A 20,333-nucleotide genomic window follows, 5' to 3' on the forward strand; every position below is an offset into this window, starting at 1 on the left:
GAATTGATATAAAGTAGTGTGTCTCCTTGTGTGAACAATTACCTCTCTTGGGCCAATCAAGGGGTATTTAATTGTGTAAATGCAGACTACGACAAGAAGCATCATTCACCCAAGTTTCGTCAAAACACACGACATCCCAGGCACCACTGGGAAGTGGTGTCTGGGATGTCGTGTGTGACATACGAACAGACAGAGACAAATCCACAGTCCCCTCTCAGATTTAATCGTGGGGGACAACTATGCTGAAAAAACACACAAAACAGGCCAGTGGTGATCAACTTAGGGATGATAAGATTCAGCAGGCAACATATGAGGACATCACTGTGGAACCACCATATGTAATCAGCAAGATACTGTATACTGTATGTCATCTTGCATCTATACATATAAGCCTAAACATTATCCTACTGCATACACATACTGTATCATGATGGCTCTATCGGGCATCTTTCAGAGACTTTCCACTGGTGAATGGGAACACAACACTGCAGTGACCAATGAGAATGGCAGGGCTCTATGCTAAATCAAATGACATGCTGAACGCCTGGGACGTGGCCCAGTACATGCCAGGCAATCACTAACCCTGCATTATTGATCAGCTCTGGCTGTGCTGGTGGCAAGCGGGACCTTTGATAACTATGGGGAATTTTCAATAAGACCTTTCTGGGGGCTGTGTTCCTTTTCAGTATCTAGAGTATACTCATGCAAACTGTAAATTAACTAATTATTCATAGAGCAAAAGCAGTCAGCGTGATAAATGAAAGCATTCGCTTTCCATTCAAAGGGAATACACCACAAGCTTCTGACTTATCTTTAGGGGACAATGCATTTATTAGATCCAAGTAGGTGACTCATTTGGCTTTGAATGGCAAAACAGTGTGAGAGTGTTCCTGACAAGACTACTATCACGTGTAGACGCTTGAACAGATTGCACACACAAGTCCCTTTTCACACCCACTGGTGAGCTCTCAACAATGGCGTTGGAATGTCACTGGATTGGGTCAGTGTATTTATTACAATAGAGAGAAAAGACAACAGACCAATCAAGAATTTGAATATTATCGTATTTCTTTTGTGCATAATATGTTATATATTTATGCATGTATTTATTTCATATATGAATACTTGATTGTGATTGGTTGAGAGGGTGTTGATTATTTTTTGTCTGAGTAATAGGGTTATGGCTAGATAGTATATGGCCATCCATGTTTACTTTGACTTTTTCACGAACCTTTCTGGCATTGAACAGGGAAAATATCTTACTACTCTACAATTATCATGAACACAGCTGTTCACAGATAACAGTGAACTGATTTTGAGCAACACTAAGAGCATTAACGTAAAAAAATGTGAGCTGGTTTGCAAGTTATTTGGGATACACTTCATACACGCTGTAAAAGCTGTCTGTTTGTTAGGCTCTCGTAGCTCAACATGGGTTGACTTCGGAATTACAACAGTAGCCATATACCATGTGACACCATCTGGTTAAAAGGGCCGCATGTCTGCAATTCTCAAGTTTTCTTCAACTATTGTCAGATTTCAATGAATGACACATCATTTGAAATCTTACAATCTGCACTTTCATAGTCTGGACAACACAGAAAAATGACAATGCCCTGCTTGAGGACTTTTTATCCATAACCATATATCATACAGTCAGAACCATATACCATATAATCATAACCATATAGCTATAACAATATACCATATAGTCATAACCATATATCATATAGTCATAACCATATACCATATAGTCATAACCATATACCATACAGTCATAACCATATACCATACAGTCATAACCATATACCATACAGTCATAACCATATACCATATAATCATAACCATATACCATATAATCATAACCATATATCATACAGTCATAACCATATACCATATAGTCATAACCATATACCATACAGTCATAACCATATACCATACAGTCATAACCATATACCATACAGTCATAACCATATACCATATAGTCATAACCATATACCATATAGCTATAACCTAGTAATAGACTCTTGTAAATCAATTTGCCAACACTGCTCAGCATCCACATGGCTGTCAAAGTAACAGAGCAAACCAGGAGTAAAAGTTTGAACTTGTCATCAGCAAGAAAAATGAATCAATGATTAGCCTGATTGGCGTTAATTGATGAAGATGGCATCATATGAATCCAGCCCTTCACCCAAGTCACCTAGAGTGTACCAGAAATGTGTTGTGTAAGGGTGTAACGGGTACACGTATTCGTACCAAAATCTTTCTGTACAGGTCCTTCGGTTCGGTTCATGTGTGTACCGAATGAATGCAGCGTTCTTTTACCCACTGCACCTTTTGTGTGTTGGAAGTAATCTCAGCCAGTATGCATGCACACACACGCCTCAGAAAGATTGTTAGTAATTTAGCAGTCGTTATGGCGAACGCAGATAAACTAGAGTTCCTCCAGCTTCCCTTAAACCTCCCTTAAGTTTGGGAAAATTACAGTTTCTCAGTTACCTACAATGACGATGGACAAAGACAGGTGGATGAATGTGAACATCACTGGTACAAGAAAAAACTGAGTGAAGTGCAAACCCAGCTATGGCATTTAAGCAGCCTCTCGCTAACAATTTAGACAAATACCGAACCATTTGATGATTTTTTTGGGTGTACCGTTTTGTGTACTGTTACACAGTGTAGCGTTTAATGTCCATATGCGCTCCTTGCCTTCTCCCCAAGCAGAAATAGTTTGGACAGGCAGAGACACATAGTCACCGTCTGTGCAGTGCGAGGCATGCAAGGTTGGAGAAAGGCCTCCGCTTCCCTCTTCCTGGATTTGATCGCGGTCTGTATGTTGACCATGACCTGCCCGAACAGTCCTGAGGGACATATCCTGTCCTACTCCAACGGTTTAGTTTTGTCGAATGGTCAGCAAGGAGGCAGAGCTCCATCAATTTCTCAAGCTCGATCGTAGCCCATAGGAACAAGGAATCACACTTAACCTACACTGCTAAGGAGACAGAGAGGAGGTCAAAGCAGACAGAGAGGAGGTCAAAGGAGACAGAGAGGAGGTCAAAGGAGACAGAGAGGAGGTCAAAGGAGACAGAGAGGAGGTCAAAGCAGACAGAGAGGAGGTCAAAGGAGACAGAGAGGAGGTCAAAGGAGACAGAGAGGAGGTCAAAGGAGACAGAGAGGAGGTCAAAGGAGACAGAGAGGAGGTCAAAGGAGACAGAGAGGAGGTCAAAGGAGACAGAGAGGAGGTCAAAGCAGACAGAGAGGAGGTCAAAGCAGACAGAGAAGAGGTCAAAGGAGACAGAGAGGAGGTCAAAGGAGACAGAGAGGAGGTCAAAGGAGACAGAGAGGAGGTCTTTGATGAACACCTTATAAATGGCTATAACTCTATTTAGACAGCAATCAACTACACCAGGGGTATCAAACTAAATTTAATCCTGGGCCACATCAGCATTATGGCTGCCCTCAAAGGGCTGGTTGTAAGACTGTAAGACTAGCTCGGCCCCTGGGTGAGCTAGAGAAACGCGGTCTTTGCCGAGGGATGCAGGGGGGGGGGGGGGGGGGGGGGCAAACACACTTCACAATTTCCACAGGAATTGTACCTGTCTAGTAATTTAATTACTTCAATATGCATGTACATAGACACACAAATACTGTATGTGGGCACACACACTCACTTTTCTCTGTGTTATTATAACATAAATCCCATGAATTTATGAGATTCAGAAACCCTCATTATTACTCATACATCAAAGACAACATTTTCAAGTGAATAATATATATATATTTTTTTTAAACAAACAAACAAACATTAACATTGTTTAAGCTTGTGGTCGCAGTTGAGACGGGCAGAACTATGGTACAGCAAATGTACAGTCTGCATATAAACATGTGGCTGCATGAACACACACACACACACACACACACACACACACACACTGGATTAGAATGCATACCTATTACATTGTACCTAGGGGTGTAACGGATCACGGATAATCCGTGATCCGTACGGATCGCCCCCCCACGGTTCGGCACGCATGTGTACCGCGGATCAATTGCAAAATGTAACCAAGTAATAATATTACTTAATATTAGTTAATATCCCTTGTAAATCACAATGTAGAGTTGCCATGAAAAGATAGACGCGACAGTTGCGTGCTTTGTTTTACTCTAAAGCGCAATGATAGGTTGATAATGAAAAAAAAATCCAGAACAAGGCTGCGTTCGTAAATTCGCTCTGGAATCTGATCAGCATTCATGGAACGCCTCTTGTCCAATCAAATTACTTGGTCCCTTTATGACGTCGGACCCAGTGTGCTCTCCGGCGCTCTCAGACCAAATTTACGAACGCAGCCCATGTGTATCATGGCGAGTAGAGTAGTGCTGCTAATGTTGGCGACAGAGAAGAACTCGAAATGCCTCCCTCGTCATTTAAATCCCATGTATGGGAGCACTTTGGCTTTTCTGTCAATTATAACAATGACGGACAAAGTGTGGTCGATAAAAAAGTTACGGTGTTTAAGCGTTGTGCAACAAGAAAGTCGTACGAGCATGGCCACACATTTGCCGTGACATCACCCTGGTGTGTTGACGGGAGGCACGAGAAAGGCAGCTTGACAACTTCTGATAATGTAGCCAATGTTTTCATACCATGTTTAAAGTAAGGTTTCACTTTATTATTTAGTTAAAGTGGCATAAAACATGTTTATTTGTCTGCTTTAAAGAGCCCAGTGATTCACTGCTGCAACCAGGTGCCTCCTCCCTCTCTCCTACTGCATCATTTAAGTTGAATGTGTGTTTCTGTTTAATATGTAGACTAATGTTTGAGTGTAGAATATGTTATGTATGTGTATATATATATATACACACACACACACACACACACATATATATATATATATATATATATATATATATATATATATATATATATATATATATACCAATTTTGACATCTTGAATGTTGTTGGGTTTCACACAGTAAAAGTGGTGTTTTTACAGAATTCGAGGAAAAAGCTTTTTATTTTTATTTTTATGTTATGTGTTGATCCGAAAAATGATCCGATCCGTGACTCAAAAACCGTGACATGATCCAATCCGTGAGTTAGGTGATCCGTTACACCCCTAATTGTACCTGTTCTTGTTTTCCTTTACTTTGCATGAAAAGTAAAATAAAAAATCGCTCGAGGACGGCGCTCCTACTCAGCCACGTATGGTAGCCTATGGCACAGTATTGTCAGTGCTTTTGTCAACAGCTAATGAAAACGCCAGATAACTGCGTGCTTCTTCAGCCAGCTGTGTCGTCAGATTTCCCGCTATCTCCCTGACTCGGTCTGCGATAGTGTTTCTTGACAAGCTGACATTGTTAAAAGCCTGTTTCTGGGCAGGGCTGCTGCTTTAAAAATGCTTTAAAAATGTGCCTTCTGAAAAACACTTCAGCCACAATAAAGCTGCTGCATCATTTGTTGCTGTATCTTTTGCGAACATATTCTGTTGAGGATGCAGGCTGTCTTTTAATTCTTGGACTTTTTTATGTTTTTCTTGGTGGCTAAGGTTAGCATACTGGGCTCTGTCTGACATACCTTCTTGTCTCCAATAAGCACAAACATGTTACTTTCCCATCTCTCTTTAAATTGCCTTCCCTCTGCATCAACCTCTCTTTTGTTGGACATTTTGGTACTATTAATATTTTCAGATTTTTTAATTGATGCGGGTAGCAGAGTTTTTGATTGATGGCTGGTAGCTTGAGCTAAATCGAGCAGTTGTGGCCATAAGCATAGAGCGTTATATGCCAGCGACCTATGTAGTTTATGAACACTGAACTTCTGTAAAGCGGTATAGAATTGTATCATAAGCAAATTATATCCTTTGCAAGCTCTCGCGGGCCACATAAAATGAGCTGCCGGGCCGCATTCGGCCCACAGGCCGGGAGTCCGACACATGCGAACTACACAGTTAGACATTATTCTGAACTGTACAAAGAAGCTGCATCTTTTTTTCTCAATAATATGCCCCACAAGAAATCAAGATATTCACGAATATCCATTTTTATGTTAACAGTTATACTGTAGTTTTGCTTGTGAAGACAATCTCTCTGAAAAGACTTATAAGGCAAACCATTCTCTTTTCAAACGTCCTTCACAGCTCTTTCGGCAGCACTTCCTACCTTGTGTCTGTTGCGGCAGTGACGTTGTGGTAGACCACAGCTGCGATAGAGGCGTGAACCTATGAACTACTGGCTCAGTGTATAAACGCTGCAGTTCATCAAGGGTCTCAGCTCACATGGAATGCGTCACCACTGTCCAACGTGTTTATTGTGGGATCGCACAAAAGGTTTAACCATTTAGCACAGGCTGCTGATAATCATTGTATTCGACTGTACATTTTTATAGGTCCTTTCAAACTACCAATGGTAAATATTCAAAAGAAAGTCTACAAGCTCCATTCCTCACCCATTCAACCATGGGGCTGCAGCACCTCCAGCACACCTGCTGGAGTATGCTTATAACCTACATGACACTGAAAATGTAATTTCATCAAGTTTCCATGAAGACATGATTTGTTCCAACTGAAGGTCATCATATCCAATGTTTGATGTCATTTCATCAAGTTTCCATGAAGACATGATTTGTTCCAACTGAAGGTCATCATATCCAAGGACATCATTTCGTATTAATCCAACCAGACCATCATTCGTCCTCCATGAAAACAACAACTCATGGGCTACTCATACTACTCATACACATACTAGAAGTTATCAGTTAGTTCCGACCAAGTAATTTGATTGGACAAGAGGCATTCCATGAGTGCCGATATACAGTATAACAGCTCTGGGACTTTTAACTATCACTCCGCCGCACAGTTGTTCTATTAAATGACCGTTAATACAAAGTAGCTAGCCTGCGGATGTTTGTGTTCAGGTTACTAGGCAACAGTCCAGTTGAAGTTCATTTGCGGAACTATTTTTTGTCGATATATTAAAAATATATTATTAAATAAACAAACAAATCTGTTGTCGCTTATTACTGTTAACTAATAAATGGTGCTGTAGAACTGTTGTATAAAAGCAATATCACACGAGAGGTCGTGCTGTTATACTGAATATCAGCAGCACGGCTGTGATTGTCTTCGGTACTCGGCCTCGTACCTACGACTGAATCACAGCCGTGCTGATATTCAGTGTAACAGCACGACCTCTCGTGTGATATTGCTTAAATATAAAATGAATATCAGCTCACAAATGGGGAGTTGCAGTGGAGATGCAGATATGAGCAGCTGTATAACAAAAACACATAAGCCCATCCATTAGAATTGCTCAACAATTCCTCCTGGTGGTTGTTTTACCCAGGTGAAATACAGTACCTCAGATAAAGTATGTGAAAAAAGGCACACTTGCTACTGCTGTTGTGGTACTCCCACACTACTACTGTAGTGAAGCCCACAAAGCCAATGAACTGTGGGGATCCTTTAAGAAAGGGTAATACCTGCAAGGGCCATCTTCACATTCATCGGACCCTCTGCATATATGTCTCTTCAAAGCCCAACCTAGCAGTGACATCATCGCCAGAGCCAAGAATTCAAGGCATTTCGCTCAGTGTGTTAAGCTGGCAGACCTTGTGCGGACTGGGGAAGAAGAAAGGCATTGTGGGATGGTAATAAAGCACTTCCTGTTTGAGGGCCCCAGATGACATAGTGATGGGGTGATTCATTGTAGTGAGGACAAAATGCACTGGAGCATTTTTGATACACAATATCATTAAACACTTCATGGTCTTTTCCACACTCCAGTCACTTGGCGAGGGCCGCAGTACGTAATTATCACCAGGTTCAGAAATGGAAAGAATTCATCACACTCTATTCCTTTCTTCACCAGGCAATGTGGAAAATGCCTTCTTCTTCTGGTATTTCATCACATAATACAGAAATCAACAAAACGCGCACTTTGTAGCTCCCATAAAAACACAGACAGGTGCTTAATCATTGCAGATTGTACATCGATTGTCGGTTTTTGAAAAGCCACTAACTGCACATTTTGTATGCATAGGATACAGGCTTGAGCTACACAATATACTGTATATCAAGATATCTGCTAACACAAAGAACATACTCTATCGGAGCAAGATAGGAGTTTGGTATTCTGTGGAGACACTGTAGCCTGTTCTAATGATGGAAACCCAGGGAGATATCTACAGTAATGTATTCCACAAACACAACACCAGTTAATCAGGGCAGCCAAGAAGGAGGGGAGAATTCCCCATGCTTTTAACTTCTAACTTCTACTTCACACGCTCCTGTCACTTTAGGTCATCATTGTGATTAAAATAGTCTTGATACTCGAACCAACCAAAAAGACCCGATAACACAGCCTGACCTCATGAATTGTGTTCAGTATTTTCACACTGGAAAAATTGCATTCTCTATCGGTGATACCCTGATTTACTGAAGACCTGCATTTGGTCGTGGAATATGCTGGCAACTGTGAGACGATGAACACCAATGACTCATATGGGCCTTTAAAGATTTTTTTTTTCTTCTCACATTTTAAATAGGGAGATTAACCCTGTTTTTAGGAGATTCCATTAAAACACAATCCTTCAATCACCTTTGAAGAATGCGCTGAGTGCTCGGTTCTATTGTTTACAGTAAAGTACTAAACAATCAGGCACAACAACTAGCCTTGTGGAGCGCTAGACTGGAAACCCCACATCATCATCATCATCATCATGTTCTTTCTTCACTTCATCAAGACACAGTCAGAAGAGAGAATTACTCCACAAGGTCTTTCTTGCCATCAGTATTGAGCAATGTGCTTGGCGCAAAAAAAACAATAAAAAAACATTTATTTTAAGCCCACAGTTATATAAAAGGCTCATTCTCTGTAGCGGAAAGAGCCTTGGAGTGATCCATGTGTGCAAACTGCACAGGAAAGATCCTTGGAGTGATCCATGTGTGCAAACTGCACAGGAAAGATCCTTGGAGTGATCCATGTGTGCAAACTGCACAGGAAAGATCCTTGGAGTGATCCATGTGTGCAAACTGCACAGGAAAGATCCTTGGAGTGATCCATGTGTGCAAACTGCACAGGAAAGATCCTTGGAGTGATCCATGTGTGCAAACTGCACAGGAAAGATCCTTGGAGTGATCCATGTGTGCAAACTGCACAGGAAAGATTTGACTTCATAAACAAGTCGAGTAGACTACAATTCTTATAGGGTTTAAATTAGGTTGAATGTTAAAGCAATGCTGATGTATGCTGTACAGTTCAATCGGCTGGTGACATATTTTGCAGATAGTAGTCTCTGACACATTCACGTATACCTCCTGGAGAGTGTTCCTGATCTGTGGGATAGTTATTTTGGGGGGTTTATTAATTATGGCCTTCTTTGGTTATCCGCTGTATCTTTGCTGTAGATTGCTGAGTTCACAAGTGTTTTCTTTCTTTTTTTAATGATGTTACAAATGATTGATTGGTAAATATTTTTCTGGTATTTCAGTCTCATAATGGCTTCCTTGACTTTCATTGATGTCTCTTTTAGTCCTCATGTTGACAGACACCAATAACAGAGGCGAATCCAAAGCCGAGAATCAATACTTAAGCAATATCACACTTGAGGTTGTGCTGTTATACTGAATATCAGCACGGCTGTGATTGTCTTCGGTGCTGATATATAGTATATAGATATAGATATAGATATATGTTGTGCTGAATATTTAGGGATTTTAACAACCAGTCCTATTAAGAATCCATATATATATATATATATCAGTATAACAGCACGACCTCAAGTGTGATATTGCTTTTATACAACAGTTCTACAGCGCCATTTATTAGTTAACAGTAATAAGTGACAACAGCTTATGATTTGTTTGATTTAATCATACAAATAAAAATAAAATAGTTTAGCGATAGTAACTGAACTTCAAATGGACTGTTGCCTAGTAACCTGAACACAAACATGTAGTCTAATTAACGGCCATTTAGTAGAACATCTGTGCGGGGGAGTGATACATATAGTTAAAAGTCCCAGTGCTGTTACTGTATACTGTATATCGGCACTCATGGAATGCCTCTTGTCCAATCAAATAACTTAGTCGGAACTAACTGTTGTATAATAGACATTGACAGCTCTCTTGTGCCTGCACAAGGGATGTGATGAAACACTTCTGACTAATCAGAAACACCTGTCAAGCCAACTTTCTGACAAAATGCTATCCAATTCGGATTATGGATGGCACTGTATATCAGAATCAGATTATCACTCTGTATCTGATGTGTGATATGTGCTGTTTCAGGGAGTGACACAGCAAACAGTGTTGTAGGTGGACAGTCCAGTGATTTGATATTCCACTCTCACTCTCAGAGTTCCAAGCCTCCTCCGATGACACCAACATGTTTCTGACTGCATTCACTGTCTGGCAGCAGCCCAGTGTCACAGCAACATACATTTGCACCAGCAAATGTTCAGGCTAAATTCATATTATGAGTTATGACACTCGGTCCATTGGGTACAGCCTACATTGCCTATACACGCGAGGGGATTGCCGACTCCTAAACTAATATTTCTCTCCTCTTTCTCCCCTTTCTTTCGAAAGAAAAATTATAAAATTGTATAAGCAAGTCACGAGAGAGGAGCTTTCAAAGCTCCTTATCCAAAGTTGGCCAGATATTTACGTCTGGCTCGGGCTTCACAATGGGGGGATCATCCAAATGTACGGCCCCTCATTTCCTTAATAGTATTGCTCATCGTTTGGGGCTCACATAGTGGCTCACTTCCTAGTGTTGAGCCGTGACTCAATGAACAGTTACCGGTAATGTGCCAGAGATGTGGACTGTCCTCAGTTTATTTGTCATGGGGACTCCAGCTCGCCTGTCATCCACAAAGACAGAAAGTCAGGCAGGCAGTGAGGCAGACTGGTTGCATCTGAGATTGACAGCTGAGAGGGAGAGAGATATGAAGAGACGGAGATGAGGGGGGTTCTGGAGGGGGAAGAAAGACACAACCAGGCATAATAATGCCAGCGTTGGAAGCCCAGTGTGGAGCTGAAAGGAAAAGGTTAGGCCTGCTTGCATCTTCCTTCCCACAGCCTTACTCTACCCTTTTCAAAAATGGCTTTTGAGGGTCTCCAACATAGCAGGTATCAAGTCCATGGAAAACATTACAGAATACACATTCAGCATTACCCAGTGTGCAAAAACACCTTTGTCCTCAATAAAATTTCACCAGGATATCTTGAAACTCACAATGAACAATATTCTTGTAATTATTTCTGCGCTTCCAAGTGACAATCGAGAAAAGGTGCTACTTGTAGCACTATGTCCAACGCCTAGTAATCTGATCTTTATCTCAACATTTTAAATTAATTGTCACATTCCTTCTATTTGAAATTATACCGTTTATTTGAGCGCTGAGGAGATGGAAATCAGAGCCTAAGTGTGACAGTGCAAAAGGCTCACCATGACCCCCATTTCATTTTGTGTGATTTAGAGCTTTATTATTACTCTGATAAGCAGCTTTCCATCAATGAACGTACCAACTGACTTCCTCTGATTGCATTAGGCTTTATCTTCATTTTACCACCACACTTTTTCCTGTCTTTCAAGATTTTCTTGCACATTCTAAAAGGATTATGCACAAGAGACCATTTCCCCCCCTCTTTTTTTACCCCTGAATGTTTTTCATTCTTGCCAGCTCACCAAATTCCTCCTCATGCAGCAGGCCCCCGCTCAGCCTAACACAGCTGTGTGACAAATATAAATCACCATTTTCTCTCCCCAGTTCGGGATCTTCTATCCTCTCCCGGCTCTGTGTGGAAACACAGGCCAGTATATCTGCATGTTTTCCTAAGTCCACCTCCCCTAAAAGAATGGCATTCCTGAAAGTCATCTCTCCTTCCAACGGGAGGCGTTTAACTAGTTTTCACTCTATTTTCACTGTCATGTGAAAATAAAACCTAATATCCAGGTGCCGCGGCGGACTGATCTATCACTTACACAACATTGCGGAGTTGGCAGGAGATCCAATTTCGTCTGCACCGCAGGGAGTCCGGGAATGACTAACCCGTAATTGTAATTTCCCCTCCTATCAGTCACACTCATCTATAGGGAGGAGGAGGAGAAGGATGGGGGAGGGGGTCTAGGCGACCCCACCGAAGACAAATCACCAGTCGCTCCCCAGCTGTAACAGGTCAGCTCTGGAGCAACACACCGTTCTTGGGCTTACTTGGGCTGCCCGGTTTACGATTCACAATAAATGGTGTCCTTCGTTTCTCAGATGCTACCTGTGTTCCAGAGCCTCTTCCCATGTCAAGATAACCAAGGCGCTATCTACAGCTGGGTGGGCAGGGGAGAGCATCCAGATTAAGTGAAGAGTTAGCCATTTGGAGATGTGTTAGCAGAGTGGGAGGAGGACACCTGTGGCTGGTTGTTACTCTTGGCATGCTCTCAGTTTGTTTGTCACTTGAGCTCTGCTGCAGTTCGCAGACCATAAACATTGCAGTGCTTTTCACTCCCATGAGCCTATTGGCCAGGCTATGGGTCCATGGGCTTTTCCAAAATGTCCAAGCCTGAAATTAAATGAGTAATTGAATAAGCTCTCGGTGAGTGATATAGCCAAGATAGCTGCTGTAATCAGATCTACTGCATGGGTAGCAGCAGGGATGTGATTTGTTTGGTTATTTTGGGTTGGAAGTATTTGTAGAGATAGGGTGCAGTCGGACCGTGTGGATGAAAGTATGATGCAAGTATGACTTATTCCCATAGTGGTCCACAGTGTTAGACAGACGTATCTATAGAAGAAATGTCATTGCATTGACAAAACATGTTTATTGTCTGCAACATTGCACTTGTATTGTATTTACTCTTTGAACTTCCATTGCTTCCATTACTTTTATTATCCTCCTTTCTGTTTTTATCTTGCTGTCCTTCTATTTTATCTATTTATTTTCCCTGCAAAGCACATTGTATTGCATCTGTATAAATGAAGTTCAATTTGATTAGAGGGAGATTTATTGTCATTCCATCCAATGTAATGTAATAAGAGCCTCCATGTTGTTCCACATCAACAACCATTTTAATGAAAAGAATTCAAATGAACGATTCAGTTATCCGAGCCTTGAGTTACCCCAAGGCTTAAGGACAAGACTGTCTATTTTATTGACTATGAAGGATGCTGAAGAAATACCAAAATATTTCACCGCGAACAAAATGTTTATCCGCCTAGGCTGTGAAAAGAAACAATGTTCTGCTGATTATTACCACTTTCCTTGTGTAATCACATGGCCTATATTTGTTTAAGTAAGAGTTCAATATCACAGGGAGCGTTTGATGGGATAACAGGGAATGTTCATAGTTATTTAAGTTGTGGGAGTGACAGCGGAATCATACTCTTTGTTTGAGCAGAAAGGCATATAGCCTAAAATTAAGGGAAACGGTATGGATTATTTATTCAAAATGTCACATCACAAACAGTGGGATTATGCATGTGGTCCATAAGGGGCACTATTCCCACAGAGACCAGCTGGGGTGCATATGGATATAACGTATATATGGATATAAAATAGATTATACATATCTTTCCATGATCTGTGCTGAATACTACACCTACAACGTACTGAGCAACATAGTATCTTATATTTCACCATACACCAAAATTCTAGAGACACAAGAACCCTCTGATAGGTTAAAAGCCATATCGACCAGTTTGAGGTCTCCTTTCCCTCAGTGCCCACTCTCTCACAGATGAAATGTGTTGATTAGAAAAGCAGCAGTTTGGCAAGCGAGAGCCCTTTAGGACTGTGCTGAGGTCCGTGGAAGTCTTTCAAGTGACACAGTTGGGAAGGGCAGAGAGGCGGCTGGCCGGGCAGTAACATGTCTCTCCACCCCTCTCTCTGAGAAGCCCATTCACAAGGCCCTGTTGACTTACCTAACCTGCCACAGCTAAAGGGAGGGGCCTGTGGACGGGCCAATGCATCACTTTCCCTGACATCCTCAGTGCAAACCTTCAGAGAGACTGTCATATAATGTATATCCATATCAGTGACATCAAAGGCAGGGGGATATCAATGTTTTAATGACATTGGCAAGAGACTGTATGCTCCATTAGCAAATATATATGGTATGTATAATGTATGTAATGTATGTACAGTATGTGTATAAAGGATTTTGACTGGAAAAGAGACAGTTTTGTCATGCCACATTTATAAGGTGCTATGAATATGATTATAATCCAATGCAACATTTGTAACACAAAGTAACATAGGAGAGTGTATCAAGTAAAGTGTTACCATGTCCTTAGTGACTGTTTTGTCTAGCTTGAGCAAGTTATGTGACATGAAGGGGGGTGGGAGTGGGGAGATGCAGCCTATGGTCATTGCATTGTCAAAGCCATTGACGGCCATTGATGGCAGAGGGCTAGGACCCTGGGATCCACCAGCAGGACAAGTCTCCCTTCCTAGGCCACCCCTTCTCAAGGCCCAGATTTCCTAGCAACCAGGAACAACTCGCTAGTCATCCGGTACAGAGTGTTTCCCACCTGGGACAATGGCACGCTGCCGAATTGTCATGGCAACCGCAACAACCATATAAGCTCTTGTCTCTTTAGAGAAAAAAAGTGAATCAGGGAAAATCTTGAAAAGGGCGGCAACTACTCGACAAAAGCCCGGCTGCCCCAAGTTTCCCACTGTTCCCAAGTAATGACAAAATGACTTCAACAAAAAAGTTGTGTCTGAATGAGTGTTCGTCGCTGAATGGGGAGTTGGGTTGCACAGATGTTTCTAAGGGTGATCGGCAAAGGACTGAGACAGATCAGTGAGTTAGCTATAATGGGGTGAGCCACCTTCACTGACCACATAGCTTTGTGTACTTGATTAGAATCAACCAATGGAAGCTATTGCATGAAAAAAATGTAACCGAATGTTCTACTATAATAAACTAGAATCATCTAGTTTCGTATTGTCTCCATAATATTTACTATGATACACTCAAACCGAGGAAGCTGTTGGCTTGAGGGTGAGTTTCATTTAAATCATTATCGTTGTATCTGGATGGCATTTGGATTTCTTTTACACACTTTTCAGTGTAAAACACAATCAGCCCCTAGCAAGAGTTTTGACATATACCGCATGGTGTAATTGGGGATCAGGAATCTTACAGAAGTAATAACAGAAGTGCGTAATTAAAATGTTCAGCATTCGAATTTAATTAACAAAATGTAGTTGGCATCAATTAACAACAATTATTAACCTTCACTGACACAAGACAGTAGTTTGAGAGATACACACACACACACACACACACGCGCACACACACACACACACACACACACACACACACACACACACACACACACACACACACACACACACACACACACACACACACACACACACACACACACACACACACACACACACACACACACACACACACACACACAGGGGTCCCCTTAAATTAAACCCAACAAGTTCCTTTGACATATCCTGGAGACATGGTCCCCAGGTTCCGGGCCGATACACACTGAGTTATAGCTAGCCACTTCTGCACTGTTCTCTGGCTAACGGAGAAGTATCACAGGTAAGAGCCTACAGCATGTGACCGGCTGGCTTCAAACATGGGTCTTCTGCATTCCACAAGGCTGTTTTAACCCGCTGAGCAAAAGCCTAGAGGCCAACAGGTAACGGATCGGGGAACATACCAATCACATGAGTGCCGTTCCCCCCAACCAGCTGTGTTGTGCCTACCTTCCACTTGGTAGTCCATGGATATGTCTGACGGGGCCTGCAGGATGGCGGACCTCCGGTAGACCACATGAACCCTCCCCTTGTCCTCATGCTCCTGGGTGCCCCTCTCCAGCGGCTCGATGAAGTACTCATCAGAGTCTGTGCGAATCATACCAGCCTGGGGACACAGAGCAAAGAGCAAGTCAACTATCTATAGGAGAGAACTGATTAAGGAAACAAGGCAAGGATGCCTTCCAGAGTGATGATTCGAGAAGTCTGTGGGATTGTAAATGATAATCAGCATGAGGATATTAGAACCATTGCTAACATGATAGGGAGGCTTTAGGAGACCTCAATAACGGCTACATATCACATTCATAAAAATGTAACGCACCACTAGCTCCACATAAATATTATGTGAGTAGCACGTGACTGGTTTGGTAGTCCTTCTGTACAGTTCTGATATTACATTGTCAGAGTAAAGTGTTGTCTCTCATCCCACTCAACAATGTTGACATTTATACACATTTTTCAGAATAAAAGTCCAAACATTTGGTCGGTTGCCAACTTGTTCCCCCTTTCACCAGATGCCGCCACAAATATTCAAAAGGGTACAAATGTTCATGCTGGCAAGTGTTCACCTACAAAACACTGTACTTTGAGAAATCCCCTCTATCTTCTCTGTCAAAGATTACTACTGTTCATTCTCCCAAACTGTCAGGAGAGCCCAACATCACATCTTGAAAAATGTAGTTTTCTCAGCTGTTAAACCGCTAAAGGGTATGCAAATATTATGTTTGTCTTTTTTCATGACTAATCCTGTTCATTTACATTAATCTCCTGAAGGGACATGAATATGAATGTGACTTATTATTCAAATGGTTTCCAGGGTACACAACACCTACACCTCTCATTTCAGTGTATATTTGATTTGATTTATTAGGATCCCCATTAGCTGATGCTAAGCATCAGCTACTCTTCCTGGGCTTCTCTGGGGTATATGACTCGAAATAGAACTAATTAATTGCACATTAATGATGAAACCAGCGTCAGCCTATTTCTGAGACATAATTTCAACATGGCGATACATTCTGTTGTTTGTGTCTTTGCAGTGTATGCCATGCTTGCTTAGATGAGTGAAAATGTGTGTGTGTGTGTGTGTGTGTGTGTGTGTGTGTGTGTGTAAGTGTGTAAGTGTGTGTGTAAGTGTGTGTGCGTGTGCATGTCTGTGTGTGTGTGTGTGTGTGTGTTTGTTTGTATGAGTGCGTGCGTGCGTGCGTGCGTGCGTGCGTGCGTGCGTGCGTGCGTGCTTCCGTGTGCAGTGTGCAGTGCTTTGCCTGCTTGCCTTCTGGTCTATAGAAAAAGCCCCTCAGTCCCTGACTGAGCCCCTCTCCTGCCCTGGTACAGGCCTCATGTACACAGACTTGCCTCTCAGAGGCACATTGGAATGTGCTCAAACCCCAGATTTTTCAGCTCTCATCACTGTACCTGGCCCTGGCCTCCTCACTGCCATCCTGTGTGCTCCAGAGATCCTGCACATTTGGCTCCCTCCAGTCAAGGCTTGCATAATGGCTCCCCACTCCCACAGCCAATATATTAACATAGTGGCTACACTTATGCAAGCTTAATCGAGCTGGTCGTTACAATATTGCAACTTCCTTATTCGACCATCCTTTATTACCGCCACATTTTTGAAGAGCTTGCTCTTAAGTATAGTTGGCCAGCATCGGATCAAATCCTTCAGAGAATTATTCAACATTTTGGATGGATAGTTCAACATTTTGGCAAAATAACTGCTTCTATTTATAACTATAAATGTTACAAATGTTTATATGCAATACCCTCCCAAGTATTGGAAATAGGAAGAACAGTTACAATTTAGTATTTGGTCAACATCCTTTGCATGCAATAACTGTCTGAAGTCTGTGACCCCTTGACCCCACCAGACACTAGGTATTTTTTCTGGTGTGTATATTTTCTATAATGGGTGCGTTCGTAAATTCGCTCTGAGCATGTTCAATTGGATTTAATTCTGAAGATTGTCTTGGCCAGTCAAGACCTTTCCACTTTTTGGCTCTGAAAACCTAATCTTACTGTATGATGAAGCACCATTCAATGAGTTTAGCTATCTAGCTGGCTGGCTGGCTGTGACAACAGTCCAGCGAATGAGTTTGTCAGCTTGACTTTAGCTGAACTGTAATGCAAGACAGCCAGTTAGCTAGTGAGTTTACAGTTGATGCAGTTGTAAGGAGGTAGCAAGTCATCTCAAACTGAAAGCTCTAAGTGAAATGGAAATTAAACATGTTGTTCTAGTGAAATCTGTTAAAAATCCCAAATTAGCCCATGTAAGGGTTTTTAACAAAAGTGGTCATTATGCTAATTAGGAGCAGGAGGACATGCGATAGAACACATCACATTTGCTTGTACTCGAGCAGAGAAGTTGTTTCAGTACACTTCAGAATCAATTAAGGCAAGTTAGCCAGTTCTTGTGGCAGCTATACATGCCCAAACCATAACACCCCCTCCAACATGTTTCACAAATTAGGTGGTACCCTGTAAATCTTGGGCAGATCCTTTTTTCTCCAAAATTGACTCATGCAATTACTCTGGTACATGATAATGTTCATCTTATCTGTCCACACAACCATTTTCCAGACCTCTGCAGGCTGGTTTGCACCTTGCAGTGAAGCTGCGGATGGTAGTCTCTGACAAATTCACGCCTACCTCTGGGAGAGTGTTCCTGGACATGGACAGCTCTTTTATGCACAAATGATGTGACGGAACACACCTGACTAATCAGAAACACCTGTCAGGCCAATTCTCCAAAACTTTTGGTGTCCGGAAAAATGGGGACAATATAAAAAGGGTTGTTATTCTGAAATGGTGGAACTAATCTGAAAACGCAAAACATTAAATGAAAGCTCGGAAAGTAGAATGAAAAGAATTGCCAAAATGTCTAACTATCCCTTCAAGGTTAGAGTTAGGGTAAGGGGTGAGGTTAGATATAGTGCTAGTCAAGGGAATTCATCAACCCAGAGGTTGGTTGGCAGAAACACACGCTTAGTCGCTTACAGTAAGAAATTGGTTATGTTTAGGGTTTACGGTTTTGATTTAGGTTTATGGTAGGTTTACGATTGGTTAAGGTTTGGGGTGAGTTTAAGGTAAGGGTTAAGGTTAGAAATAACAGGATATCATTACAGTGGACAAGGAGCCCAAGCAGACAATTTGGATACAGTCACGTATACAGTTCTAGCCACGTCCACTCATTTACGGGCTGCATCTGGCTGCATTTTACAAGCCATATGTAGGGTTGGGGGTTTTTCTTTAACATGTGATCTGACTAAGACAAACTCTAAGTCATGTGGTCAGGAAATATTCTTGACCCTAGCAATATGGCAAAGTATAAAGTTTCAAATACATGGTGTATACAGTATACAAGTGTGAATACAGTGAATTCTTAGTTTTGAAAGGAACCCAAAAAGGTGCCAAACTTTGCTTATGCAATTACTTTTAATCTCAACATGGCCATTAATAAACAGACTGCACACATCCCCTGGTTGTCACTGAATACCAGCCTGCTCGCAGAATCATAGAACCCATTAGTCTACAGTTTGACATCACTTCACAGTCAAATCACTTCAGAGTTCAGACACTAGGATGCTGCTGGTATGGGGCAGAGAATTCTGATAAAACACATCCAATGGCAGAACTACAACAAACTACTGTGTAGTTCAACCACAGTTTCTTTTTAAGACATTGAGAAGGTGTACCAGTTTCACTATGTTCAGTTGTTCAGTGTCTAGCAACAATACAATAAACAAACAAACAATAAAACAAATGTTAACCCCCTTAAAATCATAAATGTTAGAGATAGTTTAAAAGTGGCAGGACCATAACATTCTCCAAGTCTCTCGATGCGTCTGTGGTTATTGTGGTCATCCACTCATGTGGAGAGTCAAGTACAGCTATTACATGACAGCTATTGATTTAATGTGCATGCCTACCTAGTAATCATAACTCTTGGTGATTAAGATGAACATAATCCCTTATTTAATTTTAAATCTTTTTAAAAGCCATCCCATTTTTTTTCTGCTTCTTTGCTGAAGGTTTTTTTGGCTACAGTGGCCCAACGGAACTCTCATTTCTCAGGGAGTACCTGACAATGCTAGGAATTATCTATAACTCTCTGCACTTGCCACTCTGCACAAAACCATGATGGCACTTTGCCTAGCAACCATCTCTCTACCCAATATAGAATGCAGACATGAAATAATGTCTGAGAAAAGGTCGGTGGATTATCAAACCTGAAGTAATCCTCACATTACACTTCCCCACATGGCTCCGAACGTTGCCTTCTCTCCACAACTCTCCTGGCTGATCTACCTCCGTGATTAGAACCAGACAGTTCTAAAAGACCCTAAAATCCTGTTCTGTCTGACAAAAGGGCAAAGGAGCAAATAATAGAGGCGAGGAGAGGGCAGTGCTGTCTGTGCAGCATAATATCAGTGGTTCTCCTCCATACACACTCGCCTATCTCGGTTTAATACGCTTGCGGAGAAGATAGCTGAGGAGTCTGAAGCAGGGTTTGACATCCCGAAAGCAATTTGCCACGCTTTACT

At 41.7% G+C, this 20,333-nt stretch overlaps 1 protein-coding gene across 1 annotated transcript in view; it reads right to left on the reverse strand.

The window, feature by feature from the left end:
* Positions 1 to 20,333, reverse strand: part of adamts3 (ADAM metallopeptidase with thrombospondin type 1 motif, 3) — a gene marked incomplete at both ends in the record, with an annotated part of 107,656 nt that overhangs the window by 72,997 nt on the left and 14,326 nt on the right. Inside the window, one exon of the mRNA XM_080531521.1 lies at positions 15,736 to 15,892. Within this exon, the coding sequence (XP_080387647.1) occupies positions 15,736 to 15,892 (157 nt within the window). The remainder of the gene's footprint in view (positions 1 to 15,735; positions 15,893 to 20,333) is intronic.

The sequence above is a fragment of the Nansenia antarctica genome (assembly GCF_963989245.1).
Source record: "Nansenia antarctica genome assembly, chromosome: 5".
Taxonomy (NCBI): Eukaryota; Metazoa; Chordata; class Actinopteri; order Argentiniformes; family Microstomatidae; genus Nansenia; species Nansenia antarctica.